Genomic DNA, 26,371 nt, shown 5'->3' with positions numbered 1-26,371 from the left:
AGCTAACATTTCCCAATCTAAAAAACTCCTTTAATTACCACACCTCCAGTAGTTCAAATACATTGTTTGTAAGAGTGAAATGAATTAATACTATGCAACATTGCTTCTCAAACTTTTAAAGTGTTTTCTTCCTGGCCTCATCCATCCTCATCTGACACTTCAATTTTGTGCTTTTTCTTAACAGTGGTTCAGTCCTATTTGCTGTTCCTGTTTTTTTGGTTTTTTTTTTTTTTTTTTTCCAAGGGAAGGTGTGGAATAAAAAGCTGAAAAAAGACCTTACTTCACAGCTTTCAGTAATATGCATCCCCCCTTTTATTTCCTGACCAAGATGATTTTTTTTTTTTTTTTTTAATATTACTGTACAAGAAATATGTTTAAGTCATCAGCATTTGTTGAGGCTGGATGTGCCTTTTTCAATGGACTGCACAGCAGACTGGTCAGGCCACGTGACTTTCAACAAAACATCATATAAGCAACCTTTCATCCCGGACTCTATATACTCCTTGCACAGTGTGTTGAACTAAAGCCATAACTGTATTTCTTCTCTTCAACTGACGGGAACATTTCATCACTGGTGTCCTGCTAAACAGTATCAATCCTATAAATGAAGGTAGTTTTTTTGCTTATATTACTAGTCAAGAACAACGTTTTCTGAAAATGAAAGCAAACCTATTCTTTTAAAGATACACTGAAGGGTTCTGCAAAGAGATAGGGGAATTCATCTAGTCCAACAGATTACTTAAAAAAAAGAAAATGACCCATTATTAACAGGATTTTATTCTGGAAAGCATGTGTTTATCTATTCATGTACAATACATCAGTTATCTTATGAAGTCTTAATAAGGAGCTGCATTGTATTTCTTTAGCTGACCAAACACAAACTGGTTAATTCCTGCTTTTTTTGAAGGTGATTCCAGTATACAAGTGCCTCAACACAGCAGATAGTATTAGATGTCACTTTTTGCTGAATATTCTGCTAAAACAAACAAAATACACTCCACCTAAATTGGGGCATTTCATTGTTGAACTCCTCTTGACAGACTCTGGTGAGCAGACTGGTAGGCCAGCTATCACAGGAAACCCCTCCTCTGACCTGCACTCGTTCCCCCAGCTCCCCTGAGGAGAACACCAGCTACTACTGCAGTTCCAGGTCATTCAAAGCATGATTTGACAGTCAAGTGCCATTAGTCCAAACTCATGACTTAGTCATTAAGTGTAGATTTTTAAAAACATCTCTTTACATGAAACCAGAGTGTTTCAGTGCCATGTAAATACTATCATTGACTTGCTTTCTATTCAGCAAAGACTATAATGCTATTTACAATGGGCTGTTGTCCTTTTACCAAGACGGTACAAGGCCTGGGATCTTTCAGGTCAGGTTCCCATGTTAACAGACACTGGTTACACAAAAGAGACATTTTTGTTCAGAAAAGTAAGGAAACTCCTTCCTAAGCAACAAGACCATAAAGTTCCATTTGCAGAACTTTAAACAGATCTGCCCAGCTTTTGGAAGAAAGTCTTTTGGATTTATTCTTCTCTTGCAATGACAACTCTTTTAGTCCTTTTTCACAAAATCAATTAATTTTCCTCCTTTCCAGCCTCCACATTCTTCAGCTGGGATATTCCTAGTTCAAGGCCTTTCAAAGTCAAACAACTAGGAAAGATGAGCTGAGTATTCCCTGAAGTGCAGAGCAGCTGCACAAAAAAAAAAAAGGGAAAACTGGATTTTCAACTGGATTTTCAAAAAGAGTATTTTTTAAAAATTACTTTCTGTGTTACCTAACAAGATGGGTGTAACTTTTTCTGTGCAAAACTTCATTTTGACTCTTTTCCATGGTTTTAATGTATTTTGTACAGGTAGGTTTTCACTTAGTACTCTGATGCATTACTTAGAATTCCTAAAGCCATGTGCTTCCACCACTTCAGGACTGATATTCACAGTAACTTTTATACATTCTTGACTATTATGAGATCCCTCACAAATTGTCAATTAAAAAAAAAAAAAAAAAGATTATACTGTGTTACACCAAACCAGTAGTGGACCTGATGATAAAGAATTACTGAGGGAAAGTATCTCCTTATGCTAAATTGTTTTCAATCCTCTACCTGTGGCCACACATTTCCTCACTGTTCTTCATCTGTTACCATCCATGATCATGTGCCAAAACAAAACAGAAGATACGAGTGGGTACGTGCTCTTCACAACTCTTAGCTTTTTGGCTAGCCTTACTAAGATGTATTTGTGCATCCGTTCCTTCGCTTATTCTTCATTTAAATTCACAGTATGACTAACAGACTCTTGACCAATGCCACATATTTAATTATGAGGTAACAACGTTCATGAAATACACTTGTGACACAATATTACATCTTTTCTGAAGTAGGACATGAACTCAAGAGGAGAGAGGATGTAAGAAGTATATGCATCTGAGAAGGGCCTACAAAGAGGGCAGTGCACTGAAACTAATCAGGGATCAAAGCTCATTCTACACCTTCTACAAAAGTACTACTGCTCTCCTTTTTTAAATACATACAAGCTTAAGCTTTGATCAGTGTGCCCTTAAAATTACACCATTATCTGTGCATTTACATTTCAATTTCTTCTTTTGCAATTCTAAGATTAATTGCTCCTGTACAGGTCCCATAGCTCCTTCCCTCTTGTTTAACTTGGACCAAAATATTCTGACCTCCACCAAACCTCATTAGCACTCCTTTAGCAATGTTCTCCAGTTATATCCTATTTGTTATGACCAAGACAAAAAGGCAAATTAATTTCAGGAAAAAACCTGGAACCTTTTGATTAAACTACTTTCTCAAACCTTTTTGCTCAATAGCAAAGACATAAAGGGATGAGGGATGAGCATCAGGGTCAGTTAATTTAATGGTAGCTTCAAAAATGATAAATGGGCAGAGCAGGCTCTGTTATGCTTTTCCAGGTTACTGCTTTAGAAAAGCTCATCCTTTTTCTTCCAAATCCAAAACAAAAGCCCTCAAATTTGATAGAAAAAGAGGTCTTAGAGCCTTGGGTGTCGTTTCTTCTATTTAGCTGCCAAAGTTTGCTGCAAGCCTTTATAGAGAAAGAATTGTGAACAAAATAAATTAGATACTATTACAAAGCTGAAAACTTTTTTGAAGGAGTCACACATATTTCAGTTTTTCTTTATTGAAAAATAAAGAACTGAACGAAGTGGAAACCTCACTAAACATTTCTTAAAGAATAGCAATTAACACTTTGGTGGTTATCAGCAACAAGTCAACATTTCCTTAAGAGAAGAAAAAATGCTCCCTGCAACTACAATTAATTGCAATCTATGCCATATATATAGGGCACAACCCAGATATCCTTGCAAACGGAAATGTGTAGGTGACCCCACCCCTGCAGAGACCCAATTATGCCCCTGGGGATCCATTCACCCACGCCCATCCAGTTAGGGGGCAGTGCTTGAATGTGCTGTTCTACCACAACCAGAATTATCTCCCGTATTTCACCTCAAACATACTGGAAAAACATCCACATAAATGTTCAGATTTAACTAGAAGAAATCAAATCCAAAGCCATAATGAAATGCTCACTCCTGATCCTTGTAATTGCTTAATTTCTTGAATTTGTCTCTATATTCTGGCATTTTGTTCACTAACTTCTAAAAAGAAAAAAAGAATCTACTTCTATATACATGACAAATGCTCCTTTTACAACATCAAGTATTTAATTAACACCATTTTGGAGCCAATATTTTGATTAGCATCAAGACTATGGAAAAACCATGTGGACTTTAAAAAATCTAGATTATAAATTCTGTCATAGTCAAACATCAATAATATCTACTTTTCAAATATCTACTTTAAAAACTATTTGGCTAAATTTAATTAGTGCATTTCTTTCATAGGATGTGCCAGATCATATTTCAGAAAATGGTATTTTTTAAATTGTTACCAAGTTTTAGATCTAATTACTTTTTTTTTGTCCTGACTGTTGGTTATATCAGCTAATTAAAATAAAAGCTGAACTCCAGAAAGACAGGCATACCGCAAAGGGACACAGTGCCCCATCTCACACAAATGAGTTAGGCTTCTCTCAGGAACATGGCTCCAACTCAACTATTTCCATGCCTGACATTTTGAGGCTTTGAAAGGAAAAGTGACCAGGTAGAAACCACATAGTATTTTCTTTCCTTCTGCTTCAGTTTAACAAGTACCTCAGAGCTGTTCTATTTACCCTCTATCAGACATTAAAACTCACACTTCCCTCCTCAGAAGGTTAGCATTAGAGGCAAAGCCCTCAAGAAGCAGAAGATTAGTTACAATGCAGAGAAAACTGATCTCAGGCTGAGCACACAGGAGTACACACAGATTAATTACATGAAGCCTCAGTCCTTCCTGCACTGCACAGGAGGGCCAGCACAAGCAAAGTACAGTACCTGTCATCTTGTCCCAGATCCTCACTGTCTGGCATTTCAGATGTGAAAGGGAATTCTCTCTCTCTACCAATCTAGATAATCCAGGACACGATCTTCTAGTCTGTTTTGTGTTTTAGGAGCCACTGGCCAGGCACCTGTGCTGCTCACTGCCAGGAAGAATGCTCCTTGCTCAGAGAGCAAATGTTTACAAGACATCCTAAGTGCTGCTGGTCTTGAATGAAGTTCAGATCGGTCGGCTTTGATTGGCCGTGGCTATAAATAAACAAGTCGTGACTCACCTCACACACTATGACAGGGTGTTTAGTAGCAAGCACAGTCAAAAGCCAAACAGTTTGTTTTCCTTCTGGTCATGTGAGGGAGAATCACCACCCACTTAGTACATTTTATTTTTCTGTTTCCACTGAAAATCTTCCTCAACATCTCCCATTTTTCTCAGGTGTAAGCAGCAACAAAAACGATGAGAAGCTAAATAACTTTAATAAAGTGACAGGCTTGAAAATATGAGAGCAAAGAGTTTACTCTTAACTACAACAAATCCTTTTTTCCTCCCTACAAAGTGTCAGTCACAAGCTGCCAGAAGAAGCCAAATTATTCTCCAATGACGAAATTTACAGATGAAAAAAATCCACACAAACTTAGCAATTCTTTTAAATAAGGACTAGGAAGACAAGTTTTCAATAATGATTAACTGAATTGCTTTTAAGTTCTGATTCCAAGCTCATCTGCCATAAACAATCTTAAACAGAAATACCAGAACACTGTGCTGGCAAAGTCCTCAAAAACTAAAATATGCTGGTAGGAGGAGGCTTTCTGCCAAAATACTTTGATTGCCTCTGTGAAGGTGAATTGAATATGGATTTCCTCCTATGGCTTTTCTTCCTACTGCTGCATGCATGACAAGGATTCTGTCACTCCAGTTACACCAGCTACGTCTCTATTAATTTTCAACACACCCGCAACCTTATCTGTGCTGGTGAAGCTTTGTAACACAGTCCAAGACTCCAAGGATCCCGTCTGTGTGTCGTTCAGCACAGTGCTCAGCACTGCTCCTTCACATGGTTTCCTTCAGTCGCTGAACAGGTTGACCTGTTGTTCTTAAAATGTTTTCAAATCCACATTATATCCAGAGATCTTCACATAAGAAATCTATTTTTCTATGAAGGAACCAAGCAAGATTTATACCTGCCTGTCCTGCATGAGACAGTAAGAATTGTCCTGGAGATGTCACATGTTAAAAATAAATTTAAAAAAAAAAAAAAAAAAGGAGAGCAGGACAACATGGCAGAGATGCCATGTATCTTTGATTTGCTAAGCTGTATATGGTGCATTGTGAGTAATACATAATTTCTTGGAAAACTGCTTAAATTTCAGAACGACAAAGGATTCTACCCTTTCTTCTTTTCTTCGTATAAATTTCTTCGAAAGGACTAGTAAGATCTAAAAAAATGGGAGTAAAGTCCTCTGACTAAATTATGCAATACAATATATAATTAGGCATTAATAAGTGTCCCGCCTACAACTGAGACTTTCCGTGGTCACCAATACTGGAATATTCCAATGTAGTAATCTTTTTCTTTTCTTTTCTTTCCTTTTCTTTTTTCTTTTCTTACTTCTGATAGTTAGAGGTGAAATAATTAAGAGTTTAATTTCTTCAAGCTTACCCTGAAACAATAGAGCTGCTAAATTCAAAAATCTTAATTAATGAAATGACTCTGTGTAACAGTTTCATCTTCAGATCAACGGTGTGATGTCTTCTAATTAGGAAAAGAAACAAAAGAAATAACTGAAATCTGCAAACATGTAGGAGCATCATTCAAAATTTAAATGTAGCATCAAAAATTAAAGCAAACAAAATTGAACCCCCTATGTAACTTGGGCTGCTTTAGTTTCCATGCACTGCAATATACTCTTACACAACCACATACATTTACTATGTAAAACGCCTTTTTACAAAATATTCCATTTTAAAGCATTTGAGGATCACACTCAGAAGCTGAAAAGCTTTCAGTATCATGTCTATCCCTGTATTTCAGCCTTGGAACTTGATGTATTCCAAACTCAAGTGCAGCTTTGGACTGTTCCTTTCTTTGTCACACTCTACACAGAGCTTATTGCTACAGCAGAAAAACTGTTTACTTTTACAATTCCTTACAACTCTTCCCAGCCCTCACTGAGGTAAGGAGGATAATATCACCTTATTTACTTATTCATAAGCAAGACCTGAAAAAGATTAGGTTCAAAACTGTCTACTAAATGAGTACCTATCTAAAATGTCAAGGACCTGTTAGCTTGGAATTAGAGCATATATAAAACACTTCAGTACTCATAGACTAGTTTCTACAGGTATCATTGCTCACCACTTCTGAAAATCATACTTGAGAACAGCATGAGTGCATAATTAGTGGAACTGCAATTGCACTGAAGTATTTTGCTTGGTATCACAAAGAAGACTATCTAGAAAATTCCATCTCATTTTTTTGATCATTCTAAATTCTTCTGCGTCCAAGGGAATTAGAATTTGTATTGGCCCATCTGGAGGTTTCCAGCAGATCAGGTTCCAGATTATTTCACACCTGCATGAGATAGAATGACCTCTCCAAGAACACTTTGGTGGAACAGCAGCAGGTGAACAGAAGTACTGTACTGAATCAGGCCAAAGGGCTTTGGCATCTTCTCCTGTGTCCAAAAGGAACAGCCAAGGAAAAAACACATTGCTGCCTTCTACATATAGTCCTCCAGACTCCAACTTGTGGAGGTTTGAGCCAGCAGTGATGCCTATTTTTTAGCTCTGAGTGGATTTCCATCCTATGATAACACCTATAACATCTTGTGGCAAGGACATCTGCAGCTTAACTGCATAATGTTTGGGAACAAAAATCCAGCCTACCCCCACCCAATATTGTTTGCTCTGATCTAGCCACTTCAACTGGTTTCCAAGAAGTTTTATATTGGAACAGGCAGATGACAGTTAACTCTCTTTAGCTTTTCACAGTGATTTATTGTTTTTGCAGACCATTATTGTTTGGGTTTTTTTGATAGGACTGCAAAATTGAAAGATGAAGCTGTTTAGAAAAGAGGTTTCCGTTTTTTAAGATTGCTAAAAATTAGTTTTAAATTTTTCCAATATAAAAAACTCAAAGTGACTAGAAATGACAGAACTGAGGAAGGAAAGTCTTTTCCTACCCATGTTACTTTTCAAGGAGATTCTTATTTCCTTGCTTAGCTGCAGCTAAGCACTGCATTAACTGCACTGGACTTGAGTCACTCTCCTCTGTCCTTCTAAGTTCCTTCTTGCCACTTTTGAGGCCTCAACTCACATGACTAATCTGTGTTTCTCTGAGCAACTTCTTTGTTTGAGCTGCTATATTCCAGCCTTGCCATGTCTCTCTCACTTCTCACATGCAGTATTGTCTGAAATTTTCCCTCCCATTGGCTCTGTTGCTTATTCAACAGAAAGAACAACCCCTTCTACCTCACAGTGAATTCCTCCCCCTTGTGCTATTACTTTTGAAAGGAACATGGAAGCCCTTGGTTTTGTAATCAAGAGGAAAAAGATTCTATCTACAATGTCCTCCTGTTGGTCAGCTCATTCAGCTTTAAAAGCCCTATTTTGCTCACCTGTTTCATGCACGTAAGCTCTTGCATGCCCTCAAACATCTTTACTGTTCTTCTGCAAGCTCTTCCTGGGTTTACCATAACCAATTTAAGGTGGGAGAGACCAGAAATACAGTTATTCCCAGTGAGAGCATACTATTATTTACACATTTTGACCTCTTTTCTAAGCTTTTCCTCATGGTCTGTTGGCCATCATTATGACATTTTTACACAGAGCTTTCCAGAGTACCCGATCTTCTTTATGTTATCTGGATAACTTTAATAACAAATTCTTCTTACTTCTGCTTGTACCCATTACCCTGGTTTCAGCTAAGCTGACCTCCTCTAGATCTTTCTGAAAACTTCCTTGAGAGCTGTTGAGTAACAGCTCTTTGCTGTCAGGTACAAAGACATCCCAAAAGATGTGCTGGCATGCAGATCAGATGCCAGCCTGACATACTGCTCGATCAGGGAATCTTACCAGTTTTGCTCTTGCTGAATACAAACTTGGACTGCATATGGATCATAATTATCAAGTGAATGGCCTTTCTCCCAAATGGTATGGACATCTATACAAAATTTTTCTTTTACAGGTGGGCACTAAAGACTCTGGAAGTCTTCAGAAAAAGAAGGGAAATACAGGCTATGTTCTTGCCAGAGACAAGGAAGCAACCTCACAGCTAAAAGGATTGGAAATAGTGTCACATACACTGTTTTACACACTCAGATAGATACTGACGATGCTCGACGGTTTTAGGAGGTAGGTGGTGTGTCCCACCCAGGCTGCAAGCTTTCAAAGATTTTAGTCAGCCTGTGGCATGCTTTAGTGGGACAAGCAGCTCCAGAACTACTCACAACCACTGCTGCCTTCTATGTTTTTCCTCACCTAAAAGGAAACACTGTGCTTTCAATGTATAACCCTGTGTTAATTATTCAGATATGAATGAGTCTTACTTCCAATAATGTGAATGCAAAAATAATGAACTCCCTACTGTAAACTTAAAGACATCCTAAAAACCCTCGACTGACATTATTAAAAAAAAAAAAAAAAAATATATATATATATATAAAATCACTCTCCCAAAAGAACATCTAGTTTAGTTTTTATTTCCAGAACGAATAGAAAATTCTAGCATTTCACTTACGGTAGATGGTTTGCACTGGTGTTATTTTCAGCAAAAGCATGGGTTTAAAAACTACCATCATTGTCAAAGACATGCTTAGGATGAAGAGTAATGTGAAATGCCTTTTAATGCAATTGAAAAAAAATCATATTAATAATATACATTAAGTCCCCCCAAATGGACTATTTCCCCTCTTTTTCAATATGGGAAACTGAATAAACTGATCACATTTGTGTGTGTGTGCAGGCATGTGTACAATTATATATTTATATGCACACACATGTGAAAGTATATGTTTTACCATATTTCATCAATTTCAAGGGCATGCCAAGTTTCCCATATTTTCAGCCAAAATTTGCTGAACGTTTCCTGTCCCGATTCTTTCTATGTAAAGCTGACTTCAAACTGCAAAAGCTTATTGTATCTACTTAACTTTGAGGTCTCTCCATACACTGTGAGATATACAGAGGAGGCTAGTTTTAAAAGAGAGGAAACCTTTCATACAAGCATAAATGAAAAATCCTTCAACTGGACCTGCTGAACATGCTCAGTTCTTTGCTGGGGTATTATACCAGGTGTCACCACAAGCAGTAAAAAAGCTAAAAAAGATGAAGACACCTATTACACACAAAACATAGTCTGGTACTTAGCTGTACCAAGGTTCAGGATTGGCCAAAAAAAAAAAAAAGAAAAAAATTAAATCTTTCAACAGTCGACGACCAATAAAAGCAAACAAAAAAAGAGCACAGGAAAATTTTTCTCTCTTCATGGAATTCTGCATATTATGCAGTATTCTTATTTGTACCTGGATGAAATAATTAATTGTTAAACATTTTTAAGATCACAATCTGCATATTCAGAAAAAACACCCCAAACAAACAGCATTCTGTTTTGACAAAAAAAGTAGTGCAACATTCAAAAAGCTAAACAAGATACCACATGCAAGAAATATTCACTGGGTAGAACAAAGCACATGAATATGTATTTTTAGAGAATCATTAAAAATTGCGTATGAAAGCAAACTGACTATCAACAGACACCAAAACCTGATTTGTATCAGCAACAGTGAATTGTCACTGTGAGGTTTTAGTGTTTCTCACAAAGCACGCATAATAATGCTCCATGGTGCATGACAGTATTTCCAAGTTTCAAACACAAGCAAAAAGAGGAGTTAAAGGAAGTAAGAAACATTTCAACTGCAGTTTTAAAAGCAGATTACTACATTTTAGTCACATGAAGATAGCAAATCTTGCTCTTTACAATATGACAGATCATGCTGGATTTGTGTGACAAACAGAGAGGAGCTGGAGACAGGAAGGTAGATCTTACCACTAAGGGTGAAAATCTCAACTGCTCTGTGACTTTTTGGCCACGGAATCAGCTATAAAAGAAAAAAAATATTTGGAGGGGGAAAAAAAAAGACTAAACAAAAAATCCAAACCCACCTAGCAATGATTTGAACCATTTCTAAAGATAACTATTTTTTCAAAATTTTCAAGAAATCTTTTACATACTGTTTCATGAAATTATTTCTTATACTACATTTCTACAAAGGTACTTCTGTACTAGCTCATCTCATGATCTGTAATTCAGTCAAGTCACATTAAAATGCTTTTTTTTTTCCCCTAGGCAAACATGCGACTCAAGATTCTGAAACCTGACCACCTCCCTGTCTCTTGGTTTGTAGCAATCTGAATCTGTTTCTTCTCACCAATGAATTTCTTTTCCCACTGAAAAGAAGACGAACGATATGAAAGGCAGGACCATACAGCAAGATACTCAGACCACATACTGAGAGCACCTATGTCTAAAAGATTTTGCTGGTATGCTCACAGTTTGCTTAGATGACCCACCATTACTTCAATGCTGCAATCATCCTGAACATGAGGATAGGAGCCAGTTTTCCATCTAATCATGTAATTTATTCTTTGGTGCAATGTAAGAAAATCTCTCCAGAGAGGGATTAGCGCAATTGCAAGCCGTAACTAGATCCAAGTACAGGTCACCAGTTCTGAATTAGACTTTAGAAGCTTAAGGATGAATAACTGCAGGACTTCAAGTACATTATAATGTAAGCACAGCACACAGTTATATATCATTCATCATTTTCACTGACACCAACCCTATTCTTATGTCCCAGCACAAAGAGCCAATGTTTTGATTAATATTCAGAATTGCTAGCCAAACATTTTCATAGTAGGTATGATCCATTTTGATTTCCTAAGGTCCACAGCCTTTTTCAATGCCTGTATAGTGAAAGTGAGACAGATGACTAAATGACTGCTAATTTATCAACTTATTAACATCAACTTATCTATTTGTTTACTGTGCGACAAGAGATGAACTCTCCAGTGTTTAACATGTCTGATGGTAAAATTACAATCATATTCTCTCCCTTTAAAAAGAGCTTTTTTCATTAGAATTGTCTTTATTCAGTCTCACTGTGGTAGTTTATAAAACTGTGCAGCTGTGACAAAAGAAAGGATTATTAAATTGTCACTAACATGACTCAGTTTCAAGGCCATATTTTCATGTGATGGAGCAACTGGTAATCTATGCTACCTGTCAGTACTTTCCAACTCCAACACTTGTAACAGCAAGTTAGCAAATCTGATCTATTACAAGAAAACCAGTAACATGTATATTTATATAACCAAAGTTTAAAGTATTTACAAACTAAAATCAGGGAGAAAATATCAGCGTGCATGCCACTTTAGAAGGCACGTATTTGTGTATGCTGATCAACCAGCTGGTTTAAAAAAAATACAGGAACCTGTCACCACAGTTCATATTACATTTTGACCTCACATTATAGCTCTGCCATAGCTGGAGAGAGAAAGCAGACATAAACTTCTTAAATGCTAACATCAAAACCTAAAGAAAATAGTTCTACATAGTGTCACTTGTGACAACATAGAAGGGTAAGATAGGTAATAATGCGAAGCAGAAATACACTATACAAAGCAACAGTATGTTTCACACAATGGCAATTCATACACATACACAATTACAAGCTGGGTAAGATGGTTACTTCTGAGTGCACTGATTAAAACAAAACCATCCTGAAGTGACAGGGTAAACCAATTTCTTCACCGAGTTTCTCTAAGTGAATACTTGTCAAACCTGACCATTCTCCTCTTTTAATATCTAGCCCTCTGTGAAACATCTGCAAATTAAAAGCAGTGGGAGGCCAGTGCAATACCACACAACTCCACAGAAAAGGCAAAGTGGCAGCCAAGAGAGAACTCAGCACTCTCCAGCAACCACACCTGCCCCCAAAAAACTACAGTCAAATGGCTCCTGGGCCAGTAGAAGTCAAGAAGGGTTCAGATGAGGGATGATGATCAAGGAAGACCTACAGCTTAACCCGTCTGTCAGCAAGGACACCTGCTGAGTTGTGACTGAGAGGAATCCCCTGATCTGGCCAGGCGAGCACTGCCAGAACACTCAGCCAGAAGTGCAGAGCACCTGATAACCTTCACCCTGACTGGAGAGGATGACAGGATGCACGACGCTCTGCTGAGGGGCTGGTAGAACTGCTGGGAAGACAAAACTAACTTCAGTTAGCTAGGCTTTTGTCCCAAAGATGAATTTGCCATTCCCTACCTCTTTACTATTAATTTTTGTTTAAATTCAAACCATTTCATAAGGTGGTTTAGAACACATGTATAGACCATTTGTATTGCACAGCATTACAGCCGCTCCTATCATCGCTAGAACTTCCTTTTCCCTCATTTTTTTATGGGCATCAAAAGATTTCTAAAGAATCCTTTTGGTTAAGCTGTAGGAAATATATTTTAAAAGTCCAATTTGCTATAGAAGACTGAAAAATTAAGCTTTCAATTTAGAAGTTATATATAAATACATATCTATATAAATCTGTAAAATGCACAATATTTTATCACAACTTTTGCTGTTTCCTTTAGAATCTTGAATAAAGATCATTGAGCCCAACTCCCTGAATGTTCCTATAGGTATTCCTGTAGAGAAGGGAAGTAGAAGGGTGGAAAAAATAACTCTCTACTCAGACTTTTACTTTAATTCAGTGAGGTGGGTTTTTCTTATTAAAAACCCCAACAAACAAACCACAAAAAAAACCCCCAAATACAAAACAAAATAAACCCAGAAAAAAACCCCAACCCCCAAAATAATTTAATTGGGAAACAGTCAGAGCACTTTAAACATATAATTTTTCAACTGCTTTTCAGGTAACCTGCAGTGCTTTTCACCTCCTTTCAGTGACTAAGAAATCCCCAAAAGACTAATTTCCATCTGCTAAAATCATTCTTTACAAAAAAAAAGCCTCTTCAGTATGTTTTGAGTTTGATTACTGATTGAAGAACTAAGTCTTTTCCAAGGTACATCTGGAAGGAGTTTCAGCAAAGTATTTGAAAGTTTTACAAAAAATTTTGCTTATGTGCTGTTTTCAGAAACTTCTATTTCTGTTTATCATCATATTGTATTGAGTTTCCAGCTGAATTCCCACACTTTGAGACTTTGATTATAATAAAGAAGTATCTGATTCAGCTAACCAGTTAGGACAGAAGTTGTCAAGGTACACATTGTAAGAAAATTGTCTGCTTACGGTGAACACAACGGAAACAGTTTGTTCCTGTACAGCCTTGACACGAGAACTTTGTACAATGATTGCTCAGATACATCTCAGTTTGTGTTCTAAGGCAAGCTACACGTGTTTAGAACAGTATATTTTTAAAGATCAGACATGCAAACCTCAGATATTCTTGCTCTGATTAATTATATTACTCTGATCTCATGCCTAAATGCATAAAAGCATGATGTTAAGGTACACACTGACCTTGCAACTTCCTTGGAATGTGCAGGTAGCAACAGACACTCCATCTAAAATTGAGCAATGGCTATCTCACGTGCCCTTCTTGGATTTCTCAGACTTTAACATTTATATAAAATCTATATACAAATGTAGATATAAATAGATAATATTTATTTCAGTCTTACTGTGTCACTTCACAAAATAAAAACTCAATGCTTGTATGAACAAGACCAGCTAGACTGGGTCTGCCAAAGGCCCATATAGCCCTGTGTCCTGTCTTTCATGCTTGCCAAAACAGAACACTTGGGGATACCTAAACAACAGAATAAAAAAATGGGAAAATACATAATGGTAGCTCCATAAAATACAACTGAGTTTCCAACAACCTGCAGCTTGGGGACTTTCAAAGCCAGAGGAGGTGATTTTTTATTTAAAAGCCTTCAGTTAATTTTATTTTAAAAACTGTCTTGTAATTAATATTTAAAATCCATCTAATATTTACAACAATCATGTGCCAAGGATTTCTGAAACTTATTACATATTTTTATTTTTCCTCAGCTTGCTGCCTGCTATTTTGATGCCTCCTTATTCTAAAAGTGTGAGAGAGAAGGCATGTTCCTTGTGGTATTTTGAGAGACCTCTATTGTATTTCTCTTTAATTATTCCTTTTCTGTTTTGAAAAGTCCTACCTCATTTACTTGCTCTTTATAAGAAAATAGTTCTGTATATTTGATCTACCTTGTTGCTGTGCTCTGGATTTTTTTTCTCCTGTACCTTTTTCTGGATGGTAGCAGATCGGACCCGTACGCAGTATTCAAGATTTTGACGTACAATAGATTTACAAGAGTGGAATGTGACTGTCATTGCTTTTCCCCTGCATGTCTTTTTTACTGTTCCTTAACAGTAGATTTAGTCTCTTGATCAATGCTGGTTTTGTGAAACCACATCTTATTCATGAGTTGTTAGTCACCTTCAGACACTATTATTTTATATGTGAACTTAGTACTGGTATTTCTGCATAACTTCACAGTTACCTACACTGAATTTCAGATGCTATTTTACTGAGAAAGAATCCTGTCAGGATGTTCTGAAATTCTTCATAGTTGGTCCTTGTCTTAGTTTTCTTAAATAATTTGGTACCTGGCCATCCCACTATTCACTGCCTTTTCAAATCCCTTATGAGTACATTTGTCAGAGTAATTCCAGCACAAATAGCAGAAATTTTTATATTCACTGTGAAATTCTCTTAAGCATTACCTCTCACTATTAACTGACCTACAGTAACCTCAAAGGCCACAACTGCATCAGTGATCTATTAATCATACTACTAATCCAAGCATCAGGTAAAAAAAGGCTGAACTTCTGAGAGAGGAGCTAGGGAAAATCTAAGCTAGGGAAAGGAAGCGTGTGTCATATTGTGCTGTGGCCACAATATACAGGTGGACTTGGGAGAACTTTCACGGTTTTGCGCTACAGCAAATATTTATCTCTGAAAATTTTGATTAAACTGGCCACCTTAATATGTCTGATCATCTGTATTCATTGAGTGTGGAAACTCTCAGAACACACAGAATATGAGCAAATGTTATTTTCTGTTTCCCTTAGTGTAAAAATAAAATACTTACAGCTGTCTGGAATTGATCATCAGTGTTATTTAGACTCTAAAACATTTGGAATATTAATTAAAAAATGTTTAAGGCATGAAATATATTTTAGTAAGTAAACATGCACTATCTCTTCTGTCAATAAGAAATAAGAGAAGAAAAGGAGACTTGGAAGGAATACCATGAAGTTTGTTTCAAAACAGCTGAGCTATTTTACTCAACTGTATGTTGAAACACATAAAAAAATATAATGTTATTCTGCTGGTAAGATCACATGCTTCAACAAAACTGTGCCAGGACATTCCTTACTAAATTAGTGACTAATCAGATGTTAGGCTGGGAAGCACACCCTCACGTGTTACAACCACCCAGACATCTGCAACATTAAAAAAACACCAGACCCAACTACAACTACATGTTTGTGTGCCCCCTATAAATAATTTCCATCATGCATTTTGTAATCTAATGCTTGAATTTGGCAAACCAGATGCACTTAAAGGTACAAAACCTGACTACTATAGAAAGTACCTGTCTACTCTACATCTGCTCTTTCTCTTGACTATCACCGTTCTAAAGATTCTAAGCAAGGATGTCCTCTTCCATGTCAATAACTAGTATATATTTCCAAATACCTTGTTTCATTGATCACAAATATTTCTTGCTTCTTTTATCAAGTTCTCAAATTAATCAAAATTGCTTGCTTCTTTTTCTTTCATATTACCCTTAGATTTCCATTATCCTTTATAAATTGCTTAGAATTTGAAAACTTGACAGAAATTAACTCATTAGGCTGTTGGGAGACCAGCACTTTTTTGTTTTGTTTTGGTTCTTTTGTTTGTTTGTTTTTTGTTTGTTTGTGCAGAACAAACCCTATTCTTCTCAAAAAAATAAAATAGCAAAAGCAGCATTTCTGCCTACAGGAAGCAGTTAATATAGACCAATTTTAAAAGACAATAAAAGCTACTTGTACTTGAAGGAGAAAAACATCTTTTTCACATGTTTAGCGTAAGCCATACCATTTGCTTTTCACGCAGTCTTTAGTGATAATATAAAAATACAGAATATGGTTAAGCTTGCTACCCATTTTTATGGAGTTTTTAATCAACCATCATTAGACTTACATTTAAGAAAAGCCATTCCAAAATGAAATAGTCCAATTTTCTTCTTAGTCCTAAAAGGAATCTCTCTATTTAAGGTAACACTGGGGGCTCCCTGAATGCTATAGTTTATAAATACCCTTTAAGATGACAAGTCAAATGACTTCAGGATTGCAAGTTATCTCTCACAGTTGTTCAACTGTTAAAATGGAAAGTGGTAAGAATAGAATAAAAACACCGATGGCAAAAATATTACATGTGCAATGGAACAAACATAGCACACAGGACATGACCATTTTAACATTACTCTTTTCGCTTACATTTACTCTCTACCCTTTGAAAAGGTCAGCTTTTTGAATTTCTCTCCTGATGAGCAATTTGAGGTTTGTCACTCCACTGAGACTGTTTACTCATCAGAAATGCAGTCATCCTTTACTTATGATCTGTCTGGTACTTGTTGCAATGATATTCGGCTAGTTTAGGCACTAATTTGATGCAACTCACCTAATTCTATAACAAGGAACATTTTAAAATATATAAAAAAGGTGGAAAATAGCAACATTACATTTGCAAGCAGAACAAATCTCTGAGGCAGGCAAACATATCCAACAGCTCTGTGGCAAGCAGACAGTCTGCTTCTGGACTAGGCAGTAGTTACATTTATTTTATGGTGTAAACCTACAAAGAGTTAGAAAAAGGATGTTTCAACTGTATGAGAGGTTTCTGTTCTCTTCAGCAAGGCCTGGTACCTTGGTACTCTAAAGAAAGTACTACTGCTTGTTAACCAATTCAAACTTACAACAATGTGCAGCGAAGGTCTGACTGTGTAGACACCTTACTATGTCTGCCCAAGCTCTTTGAAGTCTTTGAACTAAAAGATAGCCTTGCTAACTCAGAATTGCCCTAGAAAACAGATGTTCTTTACAAGGAACTGACTTTTTAAAGTTTGTGCTGTATGCAAAGCCTTGGAATACAGTATCTCCACTTGAAAATAAGGAATTAAAGATTGCACTCCAATCAGTAACTTAGTGTCAGTTCTACTGTATTTATATGAAGCTGCTTCTGCATAGTCACAATTACACACTGCAAGACACATGGATTCCCACCAAAAATTAGAAAATCCCAGAATGTGGAATACTTGTCCATAAACCTTTAAGGATTAGGGATAAGTATTCAGGGTGAGACCTGACAGAGGCAGTGACCAGTTGTTCCGTTCAAAAGGATGTGACTGAATCCAAGTCATCTCCTTTCCCAGTCTGAGCCGGTTGGGAAGGTTGTTGCCACCCTTCAAGAGGCAGTTCTTGTAACTTGAACCCAGTAGGTTCAACACGAGTTGAAGTACATGACATTACTTTTTGGCTGACATTTTGTAAGACTATGTCCAAGCCTCTTGGATCCTTCAACTGGAAGGATCTTTATTTAAGATATGAGGGGTCTTTGTCACATTCTACCTCATACACTCAATTCCAAGTTTCACTTTCTTATTGACAAAATACCTGTCAATCACATCCCTGGACAGGTTTTCCTGTAATGCTATTTAGGCTGGCAGCCAAATTAAGAGCGTACCCTTCTATACCCTGCTGCTGAAGCATTCTATTTATAATTAACAATTTGTAAATAGAACAATATAAAAAAACAAAGAAAACAAAAACAAAACCCAAAGCAAAGGATTTATGCTGAAAGTGCAGTAATATTCAGAACTGACAACAATATGTAAGTGTGCCTGCCAGTATCGACAATTTCCAGGCAGCTTTGAAAAATAAATAGGGAAAGAATAAACGATGCTATGGTCAGCATGAAAAAGCTGACCTGCTCAAGAACAGAGAGAAAACAACATTTCATTAGATTCAGGAGGTAACCAAATATTGCCCCTTTTAATTCATTTGATACTCTCTGTGGGGGTGCTGCACTCCACAACAAGATTAATTACTTGCTTCACAAAGGGTCCCTGAAGACAGAAAAAGTAATCTGAGATGGATGGTACCAGCACAATTCCTCTGCAGTTTTTCAGATAGATTTTCTCTACAGAGATGTTCACAGACTTAAGAATTCAACCCACGAAGATGGGACAGGCAAGTATTTTAAGAGAAGCTTGTAGCTTTAATTGTATGACCAAAGTGTGGCCCACATCTCAACAAAGAAGAGAGTATGGTTTGTTTTCCCTGTAATTAAGATTTTTAAACCTTTAGCTCAGTTGCTAAAAAATACTGGAGTCAATATTGCTGTATCAGTAAGAAATATGGAAGTATTAAAAAGTGAAGGACACCTCCAAACTCCCTTGCTGAAAGCTGGGAAAACTTGGCAAACAGCAGGCAACCACACTGTACAAGTCTGTAAATTCAAATGCAGCACACCTCCCATACTCACTCTTGTCTAAAATGCAAGAGTACATCTAAGCACTTCTTACTGAGAAAGCGCAAAATTGAGAAAGGGACGAGTGGCACGGGAGAGCTTCAGAGTAACACTGTTTTAGCAATTTTCTCTCCTTGTGAATCCCTGGCTCATTTCTCCACTCACCTCCTCTGTGCAATTTCCTGTATATGCTTTATAACTTTCTTTTCATCAGCTTTCAGAAGTTCTTTTATTTTCTAAGTGCTAGAAACAAGCTGAACTAAAAAAAACCCTAAATACTTTCAATTCTACATATCTTCTAGTTGCTTGGTTAGTGCTGTGATCAAAATGAAAATTCTACCATAACAATAAACATAGTGACAGAAAAAGGACGTGAGACAGCTGAGATGATGGCAGGCAGCATTGGGAGGTTGCATTTTTTCCCCAGTGATGACATTACGGGTGGCACGTGACATGCCAGTGATGCAGCATGCCAGAACTGGGTCAGCTCAGAATTACGAGCTCTTGGGTTGTTCACAACGGGCAAATCCACCTGCCTGTGCTCACAGACACCTTTAACAGAACTGCATTTTAGACAAAGTGGATCCAGAAGCAAAACTCTCACAAATAACTGAATGGTGACTGCAGCTCCATACTTCAAAATATCAAACACGGAATGCAGCTGGCTTCACTTTCTGTTGAAGACTGCTGAAGAAAAAATGCCTTATGTTAAAAAAAAAAAAAAGACGAACAAAGGCTGTATTTCCACCCTCTCATCACCACATTTTCCAACTGAGTGTAGCATTTAATTTTTACCAATGTGTAACAAAGGAAATTAATTACTGAGCCACTTAGGCACAGGATGCAGCACACCCTGCAGTTTGCACAGACTGCATTTATGTCAGGTATTTACTTCACATATTTAATCATGGATGCAGTGACTTCACTTGAACAAAGTATTAAAAAATTTAAAAGAAGTATTTCATGCTTCATTTATTTAAGTATAGTAAAAATACACATCTCACAGTACCCAGATGAACTTTTTTCCCAGCATGGAGGCAAACTGGTAAAATCACAGAATCATTTAGGTTGGAAAAGGCTTTTAAGATCATCAAGTCCAACCACAATGCTAGGTTAAGGATCTTTTGAAGCCTTCACATGAAATTGCCTTGAGTTCTTTCACAAAATTACTCTTTCTGGCTTAATAGAGGAATAAAATTTGTTTAACCCTGAGGAGATACAAACATAACACACACGCACACAAAAGCTTTCAAAAATATACTTAGAAATTATTACTGAAATCATCTGTGAGATTAGAAACACCAAAAAACAGCTGTCAAATCAGACTACGCGAGGTGTTCTTTTGCACCTTAAAATTTTAATTAAATATTTGTATAAGAACATTTCTGTTACCAGAACAGAAGAAAAAAATTTCCCAGAGGTACACATCAGCAGCCTTCTGAATGATTCCTTAGTATCTCAGTACTGCAACCTCAAAATAAACAATACGGAATGCTCTCAGAGCTCTCTAAATAAAACTAAAAGTTTAAATTAATTCTGAATAATTTTGATTACAACTAGCCAGGAAGCTAGAGGAAAGGACAGGATTGTGGGACAAATAAGTAGAGTAATACATTTGTCTAGGAGTCACAGTTTATTAAGTAAAACTAGAAAAAATAGTGCTATCCAAGCAATTTCAGTTCAACTGCTCCCACTTGGATATTGGAAAGGTACTGAACGAGTTAGAAACACAGCTAAGAAGCTGTTAAAGCAGTCGAGGAGGATTATTCAGTATCCAAAAAAGTAAAAAGAAGGCATATTTCTTTTTAAAAAGGACACAGCCTGTCCTGAAGAAAAGATGAAAGCATGTATCTCAACTTCTACAATGCATTTGAAATTCTGCTATTTGATACTTAAAAGCAAACTGCAAAAATACCACATATATGCAATAATCCCCATAACTTCACATTTAATTGAAAAGCTATACCAAAGGGCAAGGGCAGGGTATTAGAAGTGCCGTGTTACAGGAGACTGATATATCCTTAGCATTTTCATTCAGTATTTGCCTTAATCCTTCAGATGAGTGAGCTGCAATACCCCAGGAGGAGTGGCAGACACTGCAAAGGACAGAATCAGGCTTCAAAGTGGAGCTCAGACTGGGAAATGGCACAAAATCAACTGCCCAAACTCATCAGGAACATACTATATTTGAAAAGCAAAGTGCATAAATGCCACATGAGAAACAACTTGTTAAACAAGCAGTGCAGTGGAAAAGGAGACTGTTTCTACTTGAGTTATTTAAAAGACTTAGAAAAAAACCCCCTATGCCTGAGATTCATTTACAAGCATATACAGCACAAGCCATGTCTTTTACATGATACTGGTAAGTGTTTATTGTTCAGTTTGATTGAGCATCATACTCAGAGCAATACAGGTACTCACACACGAATGATGACAGTTTCTGAAAACATAACTGGGTTAGAATATATCCTTGTATAAAAACAGTTAAAGCAGCCCCAGCACAATTCTGCTGGTCCTTTGTTTCTGCCCTTACTTCTTCTGAAGTTGCTCTTCTTGCACACAAGATAATGTTTAACCTTTATTTAACTAACAGGGACAGAAGACAAGGCTTACAGAAAGAAGAATGCAATATTTGTTTGGTAATTGTAAAGAAATGGGACAATTCCAACACTTTCTCCTCATCTCTTCTGTGCACCCTCCATAATGAAAGGTGACTTGAGGAAGAGAGGAAAATGCCTTGTGATGGCTTAGACAGAACTGAGCTATAACCAAATTACCAGAGAACCACAGACAGTAGGCCTGACTTCAAAAGTTTACAAACTACTCCATGTGAGATGAATTTGATTATATGCACTACATATTATTTCTGGCAAATAGAAGAAAATAACAAGCCAAACAAGCCAGCTGTTTCTACCAGTGAGATATGACACCTACAGAGGCTGTGCCATCATCATCATTTTCCCTCCCCTTAAACAAAAAAGAACCTACCAACTACTAACTTTTCCTGTAATTGTATAGGAAAATGTACGAAATGGTTTTCAGACTAAGTGTGACACTTTTGCCAAAGTTACACCATTTCTACTGAAGTATTGGTTTTTGCTCCTCGGAGAAAATGAATACAAAAAACTTTACCAGAAGGCTGATTTCATAATTTATCAATATAAAAAAACCCCAAACCCAGCAGAATACATTACTTGAGACGGTAGCTAACAATTGGAAAATAACTAGCCAGAAAGCAGGAATAAGGTTACGCAATATTAAAAAAAAAAAAAAAAAAAAAATTGAAGCATCTAGAGAAGCAACATAGACAGTTCTTTCTGCAATCTGCAGAAGGTTTGATCATTTACGTATAAAGCGCCTCTAGAAAAAACCCCATCATGCATACTGCTGCCTATTTGAGTTGTGTCAACACATTATATAAAACAAGGGACAATTACAATCTGGTATTTGAACAGTACAGTGGCTACTGAAAAAGTACAGGTTTAAGCTGCAAATAAAACTCAATTTCCATTTGGCTTCCACAAGTATGCAGTCACTTCCTGAAGGACTGCAACCACTTTTATATATTAAAAACATTTGGGGGAACCATATTTTAGAGCAGAATTGTTTGAGGTATGTTATTCAGCCTTATGTATCTTCCAACACAAACTCACATCAATATATGGGCCAAAATGAACAGAACAGCAACCACTACGAAATACCAAGGCTGGAAGCCTTTGAGTACACTAGATGCCTTCAGATTACATTGAAATAACTGAAGAAGCAAATATTTGCTCTCTGGAGCATATTTGTATCTGTTTATCTGTTAGACTATATCCTGCCCTCTGCCTTGCCGTAGGTGCACAGGAAGTATTTTCTTCAGTCTGTTACCAGATTTCATGCAGTTGTGTAGGGCCATGTGAGGAATGGATCTCGTCTGGATGACCAAAACAAGACAAAGAGACTGCGCAACAGGAACTGGAACTGATGGTGCCATGTTTTGGTACTGACTGGCCCACATGACTGGCCTTGGCTGACATTACCTTGGTTCCTATCTGTAACATCAAGGAAATGGATTAACAAGTGTAAAACAGGAACACTTCTGCTACAGCCTTAATCTCGTTGGAATTCCTAATGGAAAATACCTCTTATTTCCTAATCCACTCATCTGAAATCTCTTTGCAACACCCTGAAGGACAGGACTTTTATTTTGAGATACAGTGAAGCAGCATATCCTTGGTGTCTCAAGAGTGATTGGAATATACAATCATACTGTGCCCTGAGACTCACTTCAGAGAAACTTTACATACACTAAGAGGTATGTAAATCTAGTCCCTGTGCCCTGTTGTTACTGCTATGGATTGGTATTCCTCCATGTTGTGGCAAGAGTCAGCTTCTTATTGTAGCCACAAGCAGCAGTCAATGGCATCTCTAAAACAGACAGGCCTTCAGATGAACAGGGAACAATGACACAAGGGTTGTAAATGCTCTCTCTTGTCTCACCACCCTAGGCTTCCTGTATATATTCAAGGGAACCAAACAGTCACCATTAAGGCACACTATACCTGACCAGCCTACAGACATTTGTCTGGGAAGAGATAGAGCAGGATATATATGTCATGAAGTATTTCAAATCTTTCTCCATTGATCATAAGACTAAGCAGACTACATCAGAAATATTTAGGCACGTGACTGGCAGATTGTCTTAAGCAAACCTGGCAGGCAAAACATATGCAAATCAGAGGTGTGTTAATCCTCTGACATAACAAAGCATGGTAATTAGATGAAAGGGGCAACTGTCTCATTTATATTTAGGGACAACAAGAAGAGTTTTTTCATTGCTCTCAGTGACATATTAGGAATAATTTTGCACAAGTGCATTATGGAGTTATGATTAGATTCAAAAGATTATTTTTTTTTCTTCTTGGAAAAAAGCCCAATAGCTACACATTACGTGAAGTCTGTCAAGCTCTGAATGGTGCTAGCACAGAATATTGTTCTTCAGAACACACTGACCATTGTAATGCATACAAATGTCTATGAGCTGGGCTGATGCAAGTGTGAAATCAGTGTAGCTCAAAAGATGAATTCAGGTCTGGAGAAGCAATGACCTGAATTTGAAGCTGATCTGTCACAACAGCTGACCCAGTAATGGATGTTGTTACCTACCAAACAGTAACACTCGCCTGGAAAGGGGCAGCAACTTTGATGGCTCTGGGAGCCCACAAGTATCACCCCAGCTAACTCTCATAAAAGGAATCTACAAAGAAGGGACTGGAGGAGGAAGGTAGTGAGGAACAGGAATGCCCTGGGCTTGGAAAATAACCTCTGTGTGTCTGTTTGTAACCTTCTATCAGTGAAGGCTGTTATGTCAGAAACATCCCAGTTGGCTAACTACTGAGCTTCAAGAGTGCTTCAATATTAACCCATGATTTTCAGCATCAAGTCCTAAAGTGCTTCAATAAAGACAGCTGCCAGTTAAGAGCTTGACCAAAAAGTGTCCTTTTTCTCTTGTAATGTTACTGTTCCTTCTTACAGAAGTCTAAATTTGCATTGATCAGATCATATGAGCAGCAGTGGATGAGACATGCTGTTCATGGTGCTGCACTTCCTTATTTTTCCCTCATCTTGGCAGCAGAGGCCAGTAAAAACCCCTTTCTTTCAAACTACTAGGCCAGGAGAACCCTTTCAGGATTTATTTGCATAGCCTAAAGAGCTGTATCCAAAACATTCAATGTATAATAATACTGTAAGTACTACACACCTACTGCAGTCTGTGTGGCTGATGCAGCCATTAGTGCAGTAGGGAGCTTAACACCATGAGTGGTCAGGCAAGGCTCTTCCCAGAAGCCAGTAGCTTTGATTTGAGAAAACGATAAAACACAACAGGGGACTGAAAATGAGCTATGCAGAGCTGCTGGTCTTCACAGCATTAACTCCTTTCTTTCTGGCTTATTCTTTTCAGCCACTCTCTGATGGCCATTTTAAAGCACTGTTGCTTAGTCCCTTCTCAGGCTGAAACCAGTTTTTTTTTAGGCTTACTATACAAGAAAAATTTTGCTTTTATATTAATTGGACCTTCTTAAGTTTGAACACTCAAGCAATGAAGGTGTGCCACAATTCCTGTGCATATTCTAATACATCTACTGACTAGAGAAGCGTCTGGTTTCAAACACATCTCTGTAGGATAGGAAGAAATAAAACAGCTTTATAATGAGGAAGAGTAATTTAGCAAGTGACCTTTTCCAGTGCTCCTCTAACAGCTGCCACCCATTTTTTAAGAAGGAAAAATACCAGTACAGCAGTTCCTCAGAAACAGAACCAGATTCAGGAAAAAAAGATGTGCTACAGTGCTTCCCTGAGGAAGGTTCAGCTTATCTTGCTTCAGTTTGAAAATTTTAAACTTAAAATAGTACTAAATGACTCCATTAGAAATACAATCACAGGTCTTCTTACATAGACACATTTTACGTGTGAGACAACAAGCATTCTGCATTTAAGTTATGGTAATGAAAAAGAAGTGAGGCTATGCTTGCTTTGACGAGACAACAGTGCTCAACAAAGATGAAAGAGGGCCAAAAACAAGTGCCACAAATTAACAGCATCTTCAGTGAAGTACTTCAATCTCTGATACTTAGAATGTACATGCAGCAGAAGAAATACACAATGCACATGAATGTTGAAAAAATGCAAGTTTCAGAACAGCCATAATCATTCACCCTCCAACTACCAAAAATTTACCATTTCACAAAAAAACTCATGAAAAATCTGTGCCACCATTTATGAAACATCCTGCTGTGATAGTGACTGATATTAATTTTCAAAACCAGAATCACATAACAAAAAGGTAGGGCAGGAAATGAGTCTGTTCAGATCATTTTTGTTACGTTCTATCTGCATCTGTTTTAATAAACCGCACTGTGTGTGGCAATTCTGTCAGGCACTAGAATTGGTCAGTTCTGCAGTTAAACCATTAAAACAGCTCTTAGCACATTTTTGGCACATGCCCACTAGCACTTGCCAAAACAACCCAAAGTAGTTTCAAAGCTGGCACAGAGCAGAACTCCTTTCCTGCCTGCCCATAGCCATTCTGCATGGACCTTAAGGCAGTTACCTACTATGGATGCAGGGCTGTAGGGCCATGATGCCAAAGAAAAATCATGCACACATTTAATTTATTAGAATAGGTGTTGTCTCTCACTGAAAGTATCACAGATCTACTAAAGTTTTTCTCTGCATGTTATTTAAGAGCAGGTGATTCTCTGCTGGATATGGGGATATACTAGGCACCCCTTGCTTATATAATAACTTGAAAACAATTTTTCATATCCAATTTTGAGTAAAATGGAAAGGAACCATGCACCCAGCCTCAACATCTTACAGCAGTTCTTTCAATTTCAACACAATCAAC

General features: G+C 37.3%; 1 protein-coding gene across 3 annotated transcripts in view; it reads right to left on the bottom strand.

Annotated features, from left to right (window-relative positions):
* RETREG1 (reticulophagy regulator 1) overlaps window positions 1-26,371 on the bottom strand; it is a 65,771-nt gene that overhangs the window by 20,213 nt on the left and 19,187 nt on the right. Inside the window, exon 1 of one of the 3 annotated variants that reach the window (XM_048311535.1) lies at window positions 4,419-4,612. The exons of the other annotated variants lie outside the window; for them this stretch is intronic. Within the exon in view, the coding sequence (XP_048167492.1) occupies window positions 4,419-4,453 (35 nt within the window). The 5' untranslated portion in view covers window positions 4,454-4,612. Of the gene's footprint in view, window positions 1-4,418; window positions 4,613-26,371 lie in introns of those variants that run through there. 3 annotated transcript variants of the gene reach the window in all.

This window comes from Corvus hawaiiensis, chromosome 1 (assembly GCF_020740725.1).
Source record: "Corvus hawaiiensis isolate bCorHaw1 chromosome 1, bCorHaw1.pri.cur, whole genome shotgun sequence".
Lineage (NCBI taxonomy): Eukaryota > Metazoa > Chordata > Aves > Passeriformes > Corvidae > Corvus > Corvus hawaiiensis.
This window is presented reverse-complemented; position numbering and strand designations above follow the sequence as displayed.